The following is a 19233-nucleotide window of genomic DNA, read 5'->3' on the forward strand; positions in this document are numbered from 1 at the left end:
TAATGCTGCCCCTTTGCAAAACACCAGAAATGGACTGGCTTTTATAAAGGGAGTTTATTTGGCTATACAGTTATAGTCTTAAGGTCATAAAGTGTCCAAGGTAACACATCAACAAAGGGTACCTTCCCTGAAGGATGGCCAATGGCGTCCAAAAACCTCTGTTAGCTGGGAAGGCACGTGGCTGGCATCTGCTGATCCCAGACTGTGTTCCAGCTTCTCTCTCAGCTTCTGTGCGTTCTTCAGTGTTGCTCTTGGGATGTTTTGTCCTCTGTTAGCTTCTCCAGAGCAAAAGTCTGCTTTCAATGGCCATCTTCAAAATGTTCAATTTGCAGTTCCTCTCTCAGCTCCTGTGCATTCTTCAAAGTGTCCCTCTTTGCTATAGCAAGCTCATTCCTTCTGTTTGAGCTTTTATAGGCTCCAGTGAACTAATCAAGGCCCACACTGAATTGGCAGGGTCACACCTCCATGGAAATTATCCAATCAGAGTTATCACCTACAGTTGGGTGGGTCGAATCTCGATGGAAACACTCAATCAAAGAATTACAATCCGATCAACACTAATACATCTGCCCACACAAGATTACATCAAAGGTAATGGCGTTTTGGGGGACATAATACATTCAAACTGGCACAGGTGAGTAGGTATTTATGATTGTTGTTTCTTCTTGGTGAATTTGCCCCTTTTATTAATATATAATGTCCTTTGTCGCATAACATTTTTGCATTTAAAGTCTATTTTGTTGGATATTAGTACAGCTACCCCTACTCTTTTTTGATTACTGCTTGTGTGGAGTCTCTTTCCAGGCTTTCATTTTCAACCTATTTGTATCTTGGGTCTAAAATGAGTCTCTTGTAAATAGCATATAGATGGATTATATATTCTTTTACCCATTCTGCTAATTGGTGTCTTTTGAATTGGGAATTTAATCCATTAACATTCAGTGTAATTACTGTAAAGGCTGTACTTCAACCATTTTATCCTTTGGTGTTCTAGTTTGCTAATGCTACAGAATGCAAAACACCAGAAATGGATTGGCTTTTATAAAAGGGGGTTTATTTGGTTATACAGTTATAGTCTTAAGGCCATAAAGTGTCCATCAGCAAAGGGTGCCTTCACTGGAGAAAGGCCATTGGCATCTGGAAAGCCTCTGTTAGCTGGGAAGGCACGTGGCTGGCATCTGCTTGCTCCTAGGTTGCATTTCAAAATGGGGTTCTCCAAAATGTCTGCATCAGCTTCCAATGGCCGTCTTCAGAATGTCTGTCTCAGCTTCAGCTGGCTATGAGCTCCTTCTGGCTGAGCTTATATAGCGCTCCAGTAAACTAAACAAGGCCCATGTTGAATGGGCAGGGCCACACCTCCATGGAAATTATCCAGTCAGAGTTACCACCTACAGTTGGGTGGGTTAAATCTCCATGGACACTGAACCAATAGGTTCCAACCCAATCCACACTAATATGTCTGCCCCCACAAGAATGCAGTAAAGAATATGGCTTTTTCTGGGGGACATAAATATACAAACCAGCGCATTTGGCTTTTACTTGTCATGTCTTATTTTTTCTCTCTTTTTATCTTTACTGATAAGCTTCATTTCTACACTCTCCTCTAAGCCCCGCTATGCCAGTTTGAATGTATTATGTCCCCCAAAATGCCATTATCTTTGATGCAATCTTGTATGTGCAGACATATTAGTGTTGATTAGATTGTAATTCTTTGATTGTTTCCATGGAGACATTCAATCAAAGAATGAGGTCAGTAAAGTCAATTGCACACATACTCTAACAGCAATTGTAAAAAAAAATACCAAGAAACACTCTAATTGTCTATAAAGTGTACTTTAACCATGAAAGTTCATAATTGGCTACTTGACATGTGTAATAAAGCTCAACCCTGAGAGCAGTGTCAAGGATCCACTGGTGGGTGAGGCTTGAGGCAGCAGGGGGGTGCTGGGAAGCTATGGACATAATTCAGAACCCACCCACCCCCGAGTGCAAGAACCATTTCTGATTGATTTCTTCCTCCTGCCATAGATATCTTCAAGGTGTTGCTGAAAAGGGCGGTGGCAGTACAGATTGAGAGTGGGAAACAAATGAAGAGATATTTTCTGGGTAGAATTTGGAACATTTATGATGACTTGGATGTAAATTTGAGGAGCAAGGAGGGGTTATCTTAACTTCTAAGGACCAGAGAAAGAAAGGGATTTGCTTGAGGCTGCTAATGCTGATTCATTAGTGGTATGAAAATTTGACAGCTTCATCATTATTTTGCTTTTACTTTAAAGCAATTTAAGGAACAACTTAGTCTTCTTCATTTTATAGGGATTGAGAAGTATCTTGCTGAGATATGTGCATTTGGATTCATCTCCTTATTCTTTCACTACCAGCACTGGCCTGTGTTCGTGGAGGTGAAAGACCTTTTGACATTGGTGCCTCCCCTGGTGGGCCTGAAGGGGAACCTGGAAATGACTCTGGCGTCTCGACTCTCCACTGCTGTAAGTCCACATCTGGGCATCTGGGGCCCCCAGCAGCCCATGGGCAATGGGGTCCCACCACCAGCCTTTCCTAAAAGAGCTTGTAGATGGGTGGGTCACATGCTCAGAAAACTGCCCTTGGGAAGAAGTGGCAGGACCATGGCAACTGTTGGATTTTATCCTCTCTTGATACTCTCAGTCCATATCCTATTTTTCAACTGCAGAATTGGACTGAGGAGGGGACAAGCCCTGTCTTTTTTTTTTTTTTTTTTAAATTTCATGTCAAACATCAGTATGTATTTTGAAGAGGCCAAAATAATTTAAAGTAAAGCTTCATACCAGAAAAGCACAGGTATTTTTGCGATCTGGTTGTGGGAAGTGCTTTTTTTTTCTTTATTAGAGAGTTTGTGGGTTTACAGAAAAATCATGCATTAAATACAGGATTCCCATATACCACTCTACTGTTAACACTTTACATTGATATGGAACATCTGCTACAACTGATGACAGCACACTTTTATAATTGTGCTAGTAACTATAGAACATGGTTGAGGATTCACTGTGTAGTGTAGTTCCATGGCTTTTTTAATCAAATTTTATTCTGTTACTCTATATACAATTTAACATTTCCCCTTTTATCAATTCAGAGATACATCTCAAAGCTGCTAACTACATTCACAGTGTTGTGCTACTACCATCACCACCATCTGTTACCAAAATATTTCCATCATTCCAAATAGGACCCCTGTACATTTTAAGCCTTAAGTAGCAGTACAAATGCAAAATCCATAAAGGAAAAATGATTGCTTTGTCTTTATTGAATAAGAAGCTTTGTCATGATTTCCTTACATAAATTTAAAAGGGGAATGACCAAAAGGAAAAGATATGTAGTCTATGAAATTCACAGAGTTTGTATCCTTAAATATCTAAGTAGCTCTTACAAGTTGGTAAGAAGACAAATCCATCAGTAGAAAATTGAACAAATGCTGTGAATGAATAGTTCCCAGATAAATAAGAATACAAATCATCATATGAAATTATTTTCAGTCATATTAGTCACCAGTGCATATTAATAACCCATACTAATTTTTTTGCATATCAGATTGGCTTAGATGAATAAGAATGTGAGTGTCCTCTGTTGGTGATAGTGTGGGGATATGAGAATTCTCAAGCACTAATGGTGGCTAGCGTAATTTGGTAGTCTTTCGGAAGGGCAAATTTGTAAAGCCTTAGTGGAAACCCTTTTCCCTAAAAGTTCTGCATCTAGTAGTGAGAAAATTAGATATATGCCCAGACATATCAGTACCAGGATGAACTTCAATAATTATTTATTTTAACTTTTTATTTTGAAATGATTATATATTTGCAGGAAGTTGCAATGGTAGTATGGAGTGGTCTCATATACCTTCCACCCAGTTTTCCCCCAAATTCCATTTTATATAACCATACTGCACTGTCAAAACCATAAAACTGACATCTGTGCAATGTGTGTCTATAGCTCTGTGTCATTGTATTATATGTGTAGATTTGTTTAGCCGTTATTGTAATCAAGAAACAGAATTATTCATTCACCACAAAGATCTCCCTCTTGCTAGCTCTGTACTTCAACAATTTATCCTCCCATCCCCCACCCTCCACCATCTACAACCCCCAGCTACCACTAATCTGTTCTCCATCTTTGTAATTTTGTCATTTTGAAAATGTTATATAAAAGGAATCTTATAGAATGGGACCTTTTGAGATTGTCTTTTTGTCACTCATTATCATACCCTAAGGTTCATCCAAGTTGTTGCATGTATCAATAATTCATTTGTTTTTATCAGTGACTAGTATTCCATGATATGGATACACCACAATTTGTTTAACCAGTTACTTATTGAAGGACATTTGTTTTTTTTGAAATTTTTGGCTATTGCAAATAAAGCTATTATGAACATTTCTGTACAGATTTTGTATAGACTGAAGTGTTTTTCTCTGGGATAAGTGCTGAGGAGTGAGATTGCTAGGGGGTATGGTGGGGTATGTTTGTCTTTTAAAGAAATTGCCAGGTAAGTTTCTAAAGTGGATGTATCATTTTACATTCTCCCCAGCAAGCTATGAGATACTCAGTTTCTCTGCATCCTTGCCAGCATTTGATATTAACACCATTTTTTATTTTAGCTGTTTTTAGTTAGCATGTAATGATATCTTATCATTATCTTAATTTGCATCTCTGTTCTCACTAGTGATGTTGAACATCTTGTCATGGGCTTATTTTCCATTTTGTATCTTTGGTGAAGTGTCCATTCATGTCTTCTGCACATTTTCTAATTGGATTGTTGTTTTTTTTTTACTGTTGAGTTTTGAGAATTCTTTAATAAATTCTAGATATGGGTCCGTTGTCAGACATGTGGTTTGCAAAAATTTTCTGTCTGTAGCTTGTCTTTTCATCCTCCTAGCAGAGTCTTCTGCAAAGCAAAAGCTTTTAATTTTGATGAAGTCCAATTAATTGATTTTGCTTCTCTTATGGATTCTGATGTTTTTCCGTTTTCTTCTAAAATTTTATAGTTTTATATTTTACATGTAAATCTATGATCCACTTTGAGTTAAATTTTGTGTAAGGTGTAAAGTTTAGGTCAAGTTCCTTTTTTTGTTTATTGGTTTGTTTTTTTGCCTGTGACTATGCAGTTTTTCCAGCACCATTTGTTGAAAAAAACTGTCCTTTTTCCATTGAATTGCTTTTGTACCTTTGTCAAATATCAATTGCCTGTAATTGTATGAGACCGTTTCTGGGTTCTTTATTCTGTTGTATTGATCTATGTGTCTGTCCCTCTTTTGATTATACTAATTAGGTAATAAGTCATGAAATTGGGTAGTGTGATTTCTTTCACTTTGTTCTTCTTTTCTCAAAATTGTTTTAGCTATTCTACTTTGCCTTTTATATAAATTTTAGAAAAATATTGCCTATGTTTATGAAAAAACCTTGCTGGAAATTTGATGGGAATTGTGTTAAACCTTTATATTAATTTGAGGAGAATGGGCATCTTTACTATGTTGTGTCTTCTAATCTAAAAACACTGTATGTTTTTCCATTTATTTAGACCTTTCATCTCATTAATCAGTGTTGTACAGTTTTCAGCATACAAGTCCTATATGTGTTTGGTTAAATTTACACCTAAGTACTTCTTTAAGCAATTATAAATAGTATTGTATTTTTAATTTTAGTTTCCACATGTTCATTGCTAGTATATAGAAGTACAATTGATTTCTGCATTTTTATTTTTTATCCTATGACATTGCTGAATTCACTTATTAGTTCTAAGAGGTTTTTTTTGTTTGTTTGTTTTGTTTTTTTAAGATTCCATGGAATTTCTTATGTTGAAAATCTTGTCCAGCAAATAGGAGGAGTTTCATTTCTTCCTTTTTTTTCTTTTTCTTGTTCTCATTGCACTGGCTAGCAATACTATGTGTAGTAAAAGTAACATCTTTCCCTTGCTCTCTTAGGGGGAAAACATTTAATCCTTTACCTTTAAGAATCATGTTAGTTGTAGACTCTTTGTAGAAGCTTTTTATCAAGTTGAGGAAGTTCTCTATTTTTAGTTTTCTGAGTGTTTTTATCATGAATGGGTGTTGAACTTTGTCAAACGCTTTTACTGTATCAATTGATATTATCATGTGATTTTTCTTCTTTAGCCTGTTAACATGGTTCATTACATTGATTTTTCAAGTATTGAACCTGCCGTACATTTCTGGAATAAACCATCCCCATTTAGTCATGATATGTCATTCTTTTTATATATTGCTGACTTCCATTTGCTTGTATTTTTGAGGGTGTTGCCTCTGTTTTCATTGGGGCTGTTGGTCTGTATTTTTATTTTTATTTTTTTATTTTTTGTTCTGTCTTTGCCTGGTTTTGGTACCAGGAAGATACCTCATAAAATTAGTTGGGGAGTTTTATGTTTTCTGGAAGAGATTGTGTAAAATTAGTGTTAATTGCTGTTTAAATGTGTAGTAGTGAAAGCATCTGGGCCTGGAGATTTCTTTTTCAGGAGTTTTTAAATTATGAATTCAATTTCCTTAATAGTTATAGGATTATTCAACTTATCTATTTCTTGGTGGGTGAGATGTGGTAGTTCACGCTTTTCAAGGAATTGGTTCATTTCACGTAAGTGGTCAAATTTATGGGTATAGAGTTGTCTTGTTTCCTGATTAGCCTTTTGATACCTGCAGAGTCTGTAAGTGATACCCCTGTTACATTCCTGAACTTAGCAGTTTGTATCTTCCTTCTTTATTCTTTGTTTTGAGAGAGGTTTGTCAATTTCATTGATCTTTTCAAAGAATCAGCTTTTTGTTTCATTATTTCTCTGTTTTTATTCTTTCAATTTCATTTATTTTTGCCCTTTATTATTGCCTTTCTTATAATTGCTTTGAATCTATTTTGTTCTTTTCCTGGTCATTAAGGTGGAAGCTTAGGATACTGATTTGAGACTTTTCTTTTTCCTAATGTAAGCAATTAGCTCTATACTTTTCCATCTCACCACTAGTTTACTTTTGTCTCACTATTTTCAATATTATATTTTCATTATAACTAAATTCAGTGTATTTTTTAAAATTTCCCTTGTGACTTCTTCTTTGACCCATTTGTTTAGAGATTTTCCTCTTATTTTTATGTTATTGATTTCTAGCATGCTTCCATTGTAGTCCAAGACCACACTCTGCATGATTTCAATTTTAAATTTTTGAGATTTTTTTAATGGTCTAGGATATGGTCTATATCGGTAAATGTTCCATGGGCACTTGGAAAGAATGTATTTTTTTTGTCGTTGGTTGGAATGCTTTATAAGTGTCATTTATATCCTGTTGGTTGATGGTGTAGGTGAGTTTTTTCTATATTCTTGCTGAATTATTTCTCTTATGAATTGAGAGAGGGATGTGCAAGTCTCCAACCATAATTATGGATTTGTTTATTTCTCCGTTCAGTTCTGTCATTTTTTTACTTCACATAATTTGCAACCCTGTTTATTTGGTGCATACACATTTAGGATTCCTATGTCTTCTTGGTGGATTGACTTTTTATCACTATTTAATGCCCGTCCCAGTCCTGGAGAGTTTTCTTTGCTCTGAAGTCACCTTCATTGTGTATTGATATAGCCATTCCTGCTTTCTTTTGAATAATGTTTACCTAGCATATCTCTTCCCATCCTTTTATTTTTTTAAAATTCAGTTTTATTGAGATTTATTCACATACCATACAATCATCCATTCCACCCTATTACTTTTGAACCAACTTATATTGTTATATTTGGAGTGAGCTTCTTTTGGACAACATGCAATTGCCGATCTTTGTCTTTTAATTGGTGTATTTAGACATTTACATCTAATATAACTATTGATATGTTAGAGCTTAAGTCTGCCATTTTATTTTTTGTTTTCTGTTTGATCCCTCTGTTTTTCATTTCTGTTTTCTTCTTTCCTGTGGGTTCCTTGTACATTTTTTAGAATTCCATTTTGATTTATCTAAGTATTTTTGAATGAATCTTTTTGTGTCGATTTTTAGTGGTTGCTTCTTGTATTATTACTATATATATATGTATATATTTATCACAGATTATTCATAAGGAACCATCACACAAACACAAATTGAGAAACATACTACAAAATAATTGACCAGTACTATTCATAAGTGTCAAGTTCATAGAATACTTGGAAAGGCAAGAAACTATCATGGATTGGAGGAGACTAAAAGAAATGACAATTAAATGCAATGTGGAATGATGGATTGGATCCTGTAATAGAGAAATGACATTAGTGGGAAAACTGGGGAGATCTGAATACATTTTGTAGCTTAGTTAATTGTTGTGTGGTATTAATTTCTTAGTTTTTGATAAATGTCCCATGGTTGTAAGATGTTAACAACAGGAGAAGCTGAGTGAAAGGTATATGAGAACTCTCAGTATTTTCTTTAGAGCTCTTTTATAAGTCTAAAATTACAAAAAATGAAAAAGATTGTCCACCTCCATCCTCTTATTTGGAGAAGGAGAAAGACAGCAAAACATGTATTCAGGCCCCATCTTTTTTTGTTGTTGTTAATGGAATTAATTTGATTATATTTTTTAAATTTCAATTTTATTGAGATTGTTCACATATCATACAATCATCCAAAGTGCCAATCAGTTGCCATGGTACCATCACACAGCTGTGCATCATTCTATATCCTGGTAACTTACATTTCATGTCTATGAGTTTATATATTTTAGTTAGTTGATATCAGTGAGACAATACAATATTTGTCCTTTTGTGTCTGACTCATTTCACTCCATATAGTGCCCTCAAGCTTTCTTCATCAACCCATTTTTTTAAGATGGTTTTGTTCACACACCATACATTCCTTCCTAAGTCAGCAATTGATGGTTCCCTGTATAATCACGTATTTATGTATTCACCACCATCACCACTATCTATATAAGGATATCTCCATTTTTTCCACAAAGAAGGAGAAACAGTCAAAGAAGATAGAGAGACAAGAGAAAAGAAAAAGAAAGAAAAAATGACTGCTGAAAAGCAACAAAAGGAAAGACAGAATTAAACTAAAGTACAATAAAACAGTCACGCAACATCAGCAGTGCCACAAGTCCCATACGCCTCCCTTATATCCATCTCTTATAGGCATTTAGCTTTGGTGTATTGCCTTTGTTACATTAAAGGAAGCATAATACAATGTTTCTCTTAACTATAGTCTCTGGTTTGCATTGATGGTATTTTCCCCCAATAACACCCCATTTTTAACACCTTGCAAGGTTGACATTCATTTGTTCCACCTCATGTAAAAGCATATTTGTACATTTTATCAAAATTGTTGAGCACCCTAGGTTTCACTGAGTTATACAGTCCCAGTCTTTAACTTTTCTCTTTCCTTCTGGTATCCCACATGCTCCTAACCTTCCTCTTTCACTTTTGTAAGTATACTGAGCAAAGATGACCATACTCACAGTCATCTTTGTTCGGGTGACCTTACATTGTTATGCTGCCATCACCCAAAATTGTGCTTCAAACCTCTCACTCCTGTCTTTTCCTATCTGTCTGTAGGGCTCCCTTTAGTGTTTCCTGTAGAGCAGGTATCTTGTTCACATATTCTGTCATTGTCTGTTTGTCAGAGAACATTTTAAGCTCTCCCTCATATTTGAAGGACAGTGTTGCTGGATATAGGATTCTTGGTTGGCGGTTTTTCTCTTTCAGTATCTTAAGTATATCACACCATTTCCTGCTTGCCTCCGTGGTTTATACTGAGAATTCTACACAGTCATATCAAGCTTCCTTTGTATGATGGATCACTTTTCTCTTGCTGCTTTCAGGATTCTCTCTTTGTCTTTGATGTTTGATAATCTGATTTTTAAGTGTCTTGGTGTAAGCCTTTTCAGATCTATTCTGTTTGGTGTACGCTGCTCTTCTTGGATCTGTAACTTTGTGTATTTCATAAGAGATGGGAAATTTTCATTGATTATTTCCTCTATTATTGCTTCTTCCCATTTTTCCTTCTCTTCTCCTTCTAGGAACCCATGGCATGAACATTCATTCGTTTCATGTGGTCATTCAATTCCCTGAGACATTACTCATATTTTTACATTCTTTTCCCTAGCTGTTCTTTTTTGTGTAGAATTTCAGTGTCTTGTTCTCAGGTTCCTGAGTGTTTTCTTTTGCCTCTTGAAATCTGCTGTTGTATGTCTCCATTGTGTTTTACATCTCTTTTGTTATGCCTTTCATTTCTGTAGCTTTTGCCAGTTGTTTTTTCAAACTTTCAATTTCTACATTATGTTCACCCATTGTTTTCTTTATATCCTTCATCTCTTTTGCCATATCTTCCCTGAACTTGTTGACTTGGTTTTTGAATTGGTTTATCATATTTCTTTGAAAATCCTTAACTGATTGTTTCATTAAAGTGAAATAATATCTCAACCTATCTCAGTTGAGGTGTAAGTTTGTTCCTTTGACTGGGCCATATCTTCACTTTCCCTCATGTAATTTGTGGTTTTCTGTTGTCTAGGAATCTGGTTTCCTTGGTTACCCCAATCAGATTTTCCCAGATCAACACGGGTTCAGGTCTCAGCATGGGGCTATATTCAGTGTCACGTCTCCCTGAAGGTCTGTCTTAGAAGATTGACAGACTTTCCTGTGAGGCCTCTAGCTGCTGTGCTTTTCCTAACCTGCCCAGCAGGTGGTGCCTGTCAGCCTGTTGCTCCCCACTGGTGTAAAGACATGTGGCCCCTTTAATTCACTGCTTAGATTGTTTCTGTTTTGACTGTTTTCCCGCAGACCCTGGGGTCTGAGTTCTGAAGGGAGGGTAGGCACTAGAGCTGGGCCCCACCTCCTTCCTCTTAGGGAAAATATACCCCCTAGGGACTTATCTTCTGCATTTGAATTACTCCTTTGTCTGACTCTGTCAACTCCACTCCTTTCTGGGTCAGAGTGCTGCGAACTGAAAATGGCTGAGGCTGTCTCCACTGAGCTACGCAGTTTAAGTGAGAGAAAAAGGGAAAGAAAGCCCCTTTTCAGAGCAAGTCCATGGACCCCCATTTTGCCCATCAATCAGAGAGAACACGTGATCTTCTGGACTCCCTTTCTTGGGGCGCAGGTGTTTATCAGTTCTCTAAGGTCATTCATCTGTAAAAGCCTCTGTATTATTATTTTTTTATTTAATTTTTTTTTTTTCTGTCAGCCCCATCTCCTCTCCACTGGGAGCAACCTCAGGATACTTTTCTGCTTATTAGGGGTTTGTCTATGTTTGTAGTTTGTATTCAGCAGTCCACATTTATTAATTAAAACCTCAGTTGGAGCTGGACTGAGCTATATTCCCTGGATCCGGGAATGCTGCTTTCTCCCACATTGAGGTCTTGCATCTCAGTCTGCTGTGGGGGGAAGGGGCATCTGGTGAAGTTCTGCAGTTTTTACTTACAGTTTTTATGCTGTGATCTCAGCCATTCCACCCAATTCAGGTTGGACAGTCATAGTTGTCCCCCAGCAGTTATTCCAGATCATTTACTAGTTTTTCCTGGTTGTTTATTAGTTGATGTGTGGACAGTCACAGTTGTCCCCCAGCAGTTATTCCAGATCATTTACTAGTTTTTCCTGGTTGTTTATTAGTTGATGTGTGGACAGTCACAGTTGTCCCCCAGCAGTTATTCCAGATCATTTACTAGTTTTTCCTGGTTGTTTATTAGTTGCTCCAGGGGACTAACTAAATTCCACACCTCTCTATGCCACCATCTTGACCTTCCCTCCTCAGACCTCCATCTTAATCTGGTATATATGTATTGTTATTAGAAAAATATACAAATAATGACAATTTTAACTATGATTGGGCTATATATCCTTCATGAGATATAAGTCACTGGATAAGTAAGGATCCTGGAAAGAAGGAGATGGCGTATGCAGATGGGGCAGTTGGGCAGGTTGATGAAGGGGCTATTGACAAGGTTGAGGGAAACCAGTAAGGGATGATGAAGCACCCCAGGGCTAGTAGCTGCAGGGAATGATGATCACCTGAGGCCTACAGGGGCAGAGGGATCAAGGAGTGGTTCCCAGAACATGGGAACGATTTCCTCACATCCATGGAAACCTAACAGTCTAACAGTTTTCATCTTCACAGAAAATCCCACTACCCATCCTGGACAAGTTCAGCATCTGCATGGATATCTCATCCAAACCCAAGCCTCACAAATTTTAGACAGCTTCATCTCTAGTGACCTTCACCTCCATTCCACTTCAGTTCCTTGTTCTTATCTCCTTGCCTTGAAGTGCCTCAAAATGCTCTAACTTGTTACTTCCTTATATCACACCTCTTACTACAACTTCTTTTCCCTCTAGTTCTTTGACTTCCTCACCTCTATGAAACCTCCATCTAACCTAATACTCCACTCCTCCCCTTTTTATGTCTTGGTTTCACTTCCTTTCCTGTTCAGCCTATACATGGTGGTTACCAGTAAAGCAGGGCTGTTGCATAAGGATGTGGGGTTTCTTTGGGGGAGATGGGAAAGTTTTAGTAATGGAACTTCGTGAGGGTGCACAATATTGTGAATGTGATTAATACCACTGAATGGTATACTTGGGAGTAGTTGAGATGGGGAAGCTTGTTTTGTATGTATGTTCCCACAAATAAGAAAAACAACAACTAAAGGGATGGTGACAATTAAATGCAATATGTGATCCTAGGTGGGATCTAATAAAGGAGGAAAAAGGGATAAAATGGACTTTATTGGGACATATGAAAAAACTGGAATATAGTCTGTAAGGTTTCTATCAATGTTAAATTTCTTGCACTTGATAACAGCACTTAAGTTAGTTACACAAGTGAATATCCTTGTTCTCAGAGAATGTACATGATGGTATTAAGTGTTCAAGAAGCATGATGTTTACAACCTACAATCAAGTGTTCAGAAAATAGGTAAATAGTTAGACAGATAGATGAATAGATAGAATGATAAGACAAATGTAGCAAATGTTAAAACTGGTGGATTAGGATATCTGGAGAGATAAGGGTATGTTGAACTTCTCTGTATGGGGTTTGTAGTATTTTGTAACTCTCCTGTGAGGTTGAAAGTATTTAAAAATAAAAAGTGTTGCTGTTTTTGGAAGCAGGGTTGTTGCATGGGCTGTAAAGCTTATAGATTTGTAAATTTATGCAACAGTTTTACAGTCAATGAAAATAAAGTGTCTTGAAAAAGGAATACCTTTTTCTGATTCATGCTAAGTGGTCCTATAAACACCTTACCTGATAAGATCAGCTCCAGGGTTGGAGTTGGATGATTAATAGGAAACGTCAGTTGAAACAGAAAACAGACACATGAGTTTTGGTAAACACACGGTTCAACTGTGGGAGCAGGAAAGAGTGGGTGCATGAGAAATTAGATTGCTAACCTCTAGTGTTCAGCATGTTGTGGGCTTCTGTCACCTTGTTTTGCTGTACCCCACTCCCTTGTTATTCCTGCAAGAACACTGTGAGGTGAGTATCAGTATACGGTATACATTTTAAATAAGGGTAGACTGAGGCTTGGAGAGATTTAAGTGACTTGCCCAAATATCACAGCCATGCTAGACAAACAGGCTCTCCTTGTTTGTAAAAAAGAAAAGTAAATATAAAAATGTGCCCTCTGCTGACAAACTTGATATTTTTTTCCCTTGGAGTTCAGGAAATTTATGAAAATGATACAAAGGGGCTGGGAAAATCTATTTACTTTGAAACCTTTTTTTTTTTTTTAAATCTGAGTCTTGAATTTTGAAAATGCTGTCCTGTTAGAAGCTGACTGTCATTCTAACTTTTTATTGTGGTAACAATTCAGAATTTCCCATTTTAACCACTTTCAAGTGTATAATTCAGTTGCATTAATTACATTCACAGTGTTGTGCTACCACCATCAACATCCATTACCCAAACTTTTTCATCTCTTCAAGCAAACTCTGCACCCATTAAGCAGTAATTCCACATCTTCCCCCTCCTCCCCCAGCTCCTGGCAACCTATAATCTATCTGTCTCTATGAACTTGCTATTTCTAGGTATGTCATCTCAGTGAAATAATAGAGAATTTGTCCTTATGTGTCTGGCTTATTTTGTACAACATTATGTTTTCAAGTTTTATTTATGTTGTAGCACATGTCAGAACTTCATTTCTTTTTACAGCCGAATAATATACCACTATAATATGTACATTCCACGTTTTGTCAATCTGTTCAACTGTTGATGGACGTTTGGGTCATGTCCACATTTTGACTGTTTGAATAATGCTGCTATGAATGACAGTGTACAGATATGACCATCATTTTTAAAGGAGAAATGTTACTGATCTTGCTTTTATCCTAAGAGAAGACAGACTTATTATGCTTTTCTTAAACAGGATGATTTTGCAAAGGGGAGATTAGGCTGGGTTGGTGGTCAATTAAGACATAACTAGCTGGAGGGGAGAGAGAAGGGAATTTTTGGTGGTTTGAAGGACATGGCCAAAGACGTAGTTGAAGGGAGCAAACACAATTTCCTTGTAAGAAGTTATTGCCCTCTGGTCCATGGATGAGTTTTGAGAGGTCAGTGATATTCTTGAGATTGGAAGCAACATGCATGCCTCCGTGTGTGTGCTTGTCAGCCTGTGCATGTGTTACAGATGGCCCATGGCAAGCATCCATTTTACAAAGGCACCCGTGTCCTTACCTCTTTCTCTGCTTCCCTACAAAAAAAGATAGGGCCACTGTTTTAAAAACTTGGCAGAGTAATTTGTTCTGGTGTCAATGAATTGAGATTTGTTGAAATGATACTTGTTTCTTTTCTGAGAGATTATCTTTTCCAGGAGGAATTTGCCTGGTTTTTGGCCTAGCCAAGCTGACCCTTTTCTTTTCTCTGTCATCCTAGGCCAACACTGGACAAATTGACGACCCCCAGGAGCAACACAAAATCATAAGCAGTAATCTCGCCCTTGTTCAGGTGAATTTGTTTGCTGATGAATGAATTTTCTTCCCTCTTTTTGATTCTGCAACCAGGACTGCTCCAGGTAGGAGTGGTGAGGGCTGGGTGAGCCCTTGTCCCTGTGCTCTGGACTAACCTTGGAGGACAGATATACAGACACCATCTCTACCAAACCATTCTCATGCAGCAGCTGGAGGCTCAGCCTAACCCCAGGGCACCACCACATCGACCCAAAAGCAGATGCCTCTTCTGGGAGCCCAAGATCTCTCCAGCTTCCCCACCCCCTTCTTTCCTTCCAAACTTCTTTGAAAATTTGCCTCTATTCTTCCTGACCTCTCTTTCTCATATCCTATATAAGGCAAACTGGCTTCCCTTCCCACAATATCAACTCAGACTTCTCTTACCCATGGTCACTGATATGTTCCAAGTTGATAAATCCTGTGATGGCCTAGTTATTTTTTAAATAATTTTTTATTGTAGTTACATATGTACAATTCAAAATTTCCCACCTTAACACTTTCAAGTATAAAATTCAATAGTCTTAATTGCGTTCTCACTATTGTGCTACCATCACACCATCCATTACCCAAACTTTTTCTTCACTTTAAACAGAAACTCAGTACCCTTTAAGCAATAACATCCCCAGCCCCGGGTAATCTACTCTGCTATCTGTCTCTAGGAATTTGCTTATTCTAGGTATTTCCAATAACTGAGATCAGACAATATCTGTATTTTTGTATCTGATTTATTTCACTCAATGGGGATATCTTCAGTATTCATCTGTGTTGTACCATGTATCAGCACTTCATTCCTTTTTGTCTTCTTTTAAAATGCAATTTTACTGAAATACATTCACACACCATAACAATCCATCCAAAGTATACAGTTAATGGCTCACAATTTCATCACATAGTTGTGCATTCATCACCACATTCAATTTTTGAACATTTTCATTACTCCAGAAAAAAAAGAGAGAAAACCCAAAATATCCCATATCCCTCGTTCCCCTCATCATCGATCCCTCACATTGGTGTGGTATATTTGTTACTGTTGATGAAACAATATTAAGTTATTACCATTAGCTATAGTCCATAGTTTGCAGTAGGTGTGTTTTTTTCCCATATACTTCCCTATTAACTACTCCTTATAATAGTTTAGTACCTTTGATCTAGTTTATGGAAGAAATTTTTAGTATTTGATCACAGTCATCATCCACTGCAAGATTTACTGAGTTATACAGTCCCATGTTTTATCCTCTGGCTTTCTTTCTGGTGACATATATGACTCTAAACTTTCCCTGTCAACCACATTCATGCATAATTCAGCACTGTTAATTATGCAAACAATAATGTGCTACCATCTTCTCTATCCATTTCCAGTCATTTAAATTCAACCTAGTTAAAAATTCGGTACGTCTTAAGCAACTGCTCCCCATTCTCTAGCCTCATTCTATCTCCTGATGACATGTATTCTAGATTCTGTGTCTATGAGTTTGCATATTATAATTAGGTCATAAATTAGGTCATATAATATTTGTCCTTTTGTGTCTGACTTCTTTCACTCAACATAATGTCTTGTTGCATTCTCCAGGATTTCATTCCTTTTTACAGATGACTAATACTCCATTGTAAGCATAGACCACATTTTGTTGATCCATTCATCTGCTGAGGGACACTTGGGTTGTTTCCACCTTTTGGTTATTTTGAATAATGCCACTATGAACATTGGTGCACAGATATTTATTGAGCCCCTGCTTTCAATTCTTTTGGTTATATACCAAGAAGTGTGATTGCCGTGTCATATAGTAGTTCTGTTTTCAACTTTCAGGTGATTGCCCGTTTCACGTCATATTACATATTCTTTCTGGGGCATTTGACATTGTGGATCCTTCCTGCCTTGAAATTCTCCCTTATTCCTATTCCTGCCTCTTTGTTCCTTCTTAGCCTTTGTGAGATTTTCTTCTTTGTTTGTCCCTTAAACGCTTCATGCACCTCTTAGACTTTTATCTCCTTCTAGGCAGACCCCAGGGGGCTACTTTCTCATCCAGTGAGTGTCAGAACGTTAGAGTCACAAGACCTGTGGCAGGAGGAGATTGGGAAGTGATTGGCTCAGGGCATGAGGGAATATGGTACCTTCAAAGTGGGATTTCATTTTGAATTTTCCTGATTTCTAGGAAGTTGACCATCTTTTTGAATGTTTCTTAGTCACTTGTATTTCCTTTTCTGTGAATTGCCTTTCTATATTTCTTGTATATGTTTTTAATCAGATTGCTTATCTTTTTTTTTTTATTATTTCATCAATTTGTGAGCTGGACTTCAGTATACTAGATACCAATGTTTTATTCATTATATATGTTGGACATATTTTCTCCCACTCTATCCTGTTTTTGAAATTTTTGGACTCTTTTATTCATATAGAAGTCATATTTGGCTTTGTATAAATTTTAGGTATATTTTTCTTTGTGGATTTTATATGTTGCATCTTTCTAAGAAGGCCTTCTCTAGTCTAAATTCTTAAATATATTATCCTGTATCTTCTTCTCTTGCAGGCTTTGGGATTTTATGTTTAGATATGTTTGTGTGAATGGTATGAAATAGGTTTCCCCCTTTTTTCCCCCAAATGGATACCCAGTTTTTCTTACCCACACTAATTTGAAATGCTGCCTATATCATATAAAATTTTCATTTATTTATGATTAAATTGCCATATATTAAATTTAAAATGTTCACATATTCATGATTCTATTTCTGGAGTCTATTCAATCTATGTGTCTATTTTTCTGACAATCCCATACTGTTTTAGTGACTGTAGCCTTAAAATACGTGTTGATAATGGATATGACAAATACTCCCTCTTCTGTCTTCTTTCTCAGAATTGTCTTGGCTTTCCTTGCGCATTTACTCTTCCTCATCTTTGTGAAGTTAAAATTGTGAAGTTTAAAAATGCCAAGAGCCATGAAAAATCATGTTGAAACTTTGGATTTACTTAAGTTGGAGTACAGATTTTCAAGTCAACATATAGACTCTTCCCATTCATTTAGATGGTAGAGCTCTTTGTTTATTCACCCTTCTTTAATAACATGCTTCCTTTTAGACATTTTGAATTAGAGGTGCCAATACTGATATTCGGATCTGGGGCACATCAGGGTACAGGGTATGGGTAGGCAATGAAGATATTGTAGTTCCAGGATAGAGACTGGAGCATCAACCTGGGGAGGGATGGGATTCCCATGCAAGAGAATGTAGCAAAGGGCATTCCCATGGGTAGGGCCAATGCAAAGGAAGGAGAGCCAGCCAGGAGAGATAGGGAAGGGTGCAGAAAAGCTGTAGAGGTTGTTGCTGTGGATCATGGAGTGCTTCCATGTGGGGAGTGTGGTCAGTTGTCTGAGCTACGAGATGTTACAGAGCAGTTTTGCCCAGAAAAGTTAGAGTGGCAGTTAGAGCAAGAGGCAGGGTAGCCCTTGACTGAGGATCCAGTAGAAGATGAAGAGTCTGTTTCGATGATGGATGATGACATCTCACAAGAGAACAAAGAAGGAAGCATTTGCAAGGGAAGTGTTTTAGTTAAAAGGCTGCTAAAAGCAGATACCATGAAATGGGTTGTCTTAACTATGAGAATTTATTAGCTTATAGTTTTGAGGCTGAGAAAGATGTCCAAATTGAGGTGATGCTTTCTTCCCAAAGACTGGCTGCCATTGATCCTTGACTCCTTTGCCACATGGCAAAGCACATGGCAGCATCTGCTGGTCTCTCCCTTTTCGTCTTGGTTTTGTTGCTTTCAGCTTCTTGATCCTGTGGCTTTCTCTGTATTCATCCCATTTATAAAGGACTTCAGTAATAGGATCAATGCCCATCCTGATTGAAGTGGGGACACACCTTAACTGAAGTAGCCTCATCAAAAGGTCCTACTTACAATGGGTTCACACCCACAGGATTGGATTAACTAACAACATTCTTTCCTGGGTTATGCATGGCTTCACATCACTGCAGGAAGCAAGTTGTCTTTTCCCAAGGTTGCGGGGTGTTGAGCAGTCTTTAGAGTTGGGGGAAGGAGGGGTGAGGAGAGGCCCTGGGCCCTTCAAGGGGCTTGGTGAATGGAAGGGAGGCATGGCTGTGACTCAGAGGGGACCCTTCCTTCATTTCGTGATCTCTGCCCTGACAGGTGCAGGCCATCGTCGTGGGGTTCCTGGCCGCCCTTGCTGCCCTCCTTTTGGGAGCCATATCGAGGGAGGAGCTGGACTTGGTGAAGATGGGGTTGCTGTGTGCCAGCAGTGTCATCACGGCCTTCCTCGCTGCTTTTGCCTTAGGTGAGCTGCAGCCCCATCCAGCTTCCCCACCCCTC

The 19233-nt window shown here is 37.6% G+C and overlaps 1 protein-coding gene across 8 annotated transcripts in view; it reads left to right on the plus strand.

The window, feature by feature from the left end:
- Nucleotides 1–19233, plus strand: part of SLC41A3 (solute carrier family 41 member 3) — a 124597-nt gene that overhangs the window by 77013 nt on the left and 28351 nt on the right. For 7 of the 8 annotated variants that reach the window (XM_037803558.1, XM_037803564.1, XM_037803556.1 and 4 more), the window contains 3 exons: nucleotides 2382–2489; nucleotides 14839–14910; nucleotides 19054–19198. In XM_037803558.1, coding sequence (XP_037659486.1) covers nucleotides 2382–2489; nucleotides 14839–14910; nucleotides 19054–19198 — 325 coding nt within the window. Of the gene's footprint in view, nucleotides 1–2316; nucleotides 2490–14838; nucleotides 14911–19053; nucleotides 19199–19233 lie in introns of all 8 variants that reach the window. The other variant, XM_037803566.1, reaches the window with a different exon arrangement.

Source organism: Choloepus didactylus, chromosome 1 (genome assembly GCF_015220235.1).
Source record: "Choloepus didactylus isolate mChoDid1 chromosome 1, mChoDid1.pri, whole genome shotgun sequence".
NCBI lineage: Eukaryota > Metazoa > Chordata > Mammalia > Pilosa > Megalonychidae > Choloepus > Choloepus didactylus.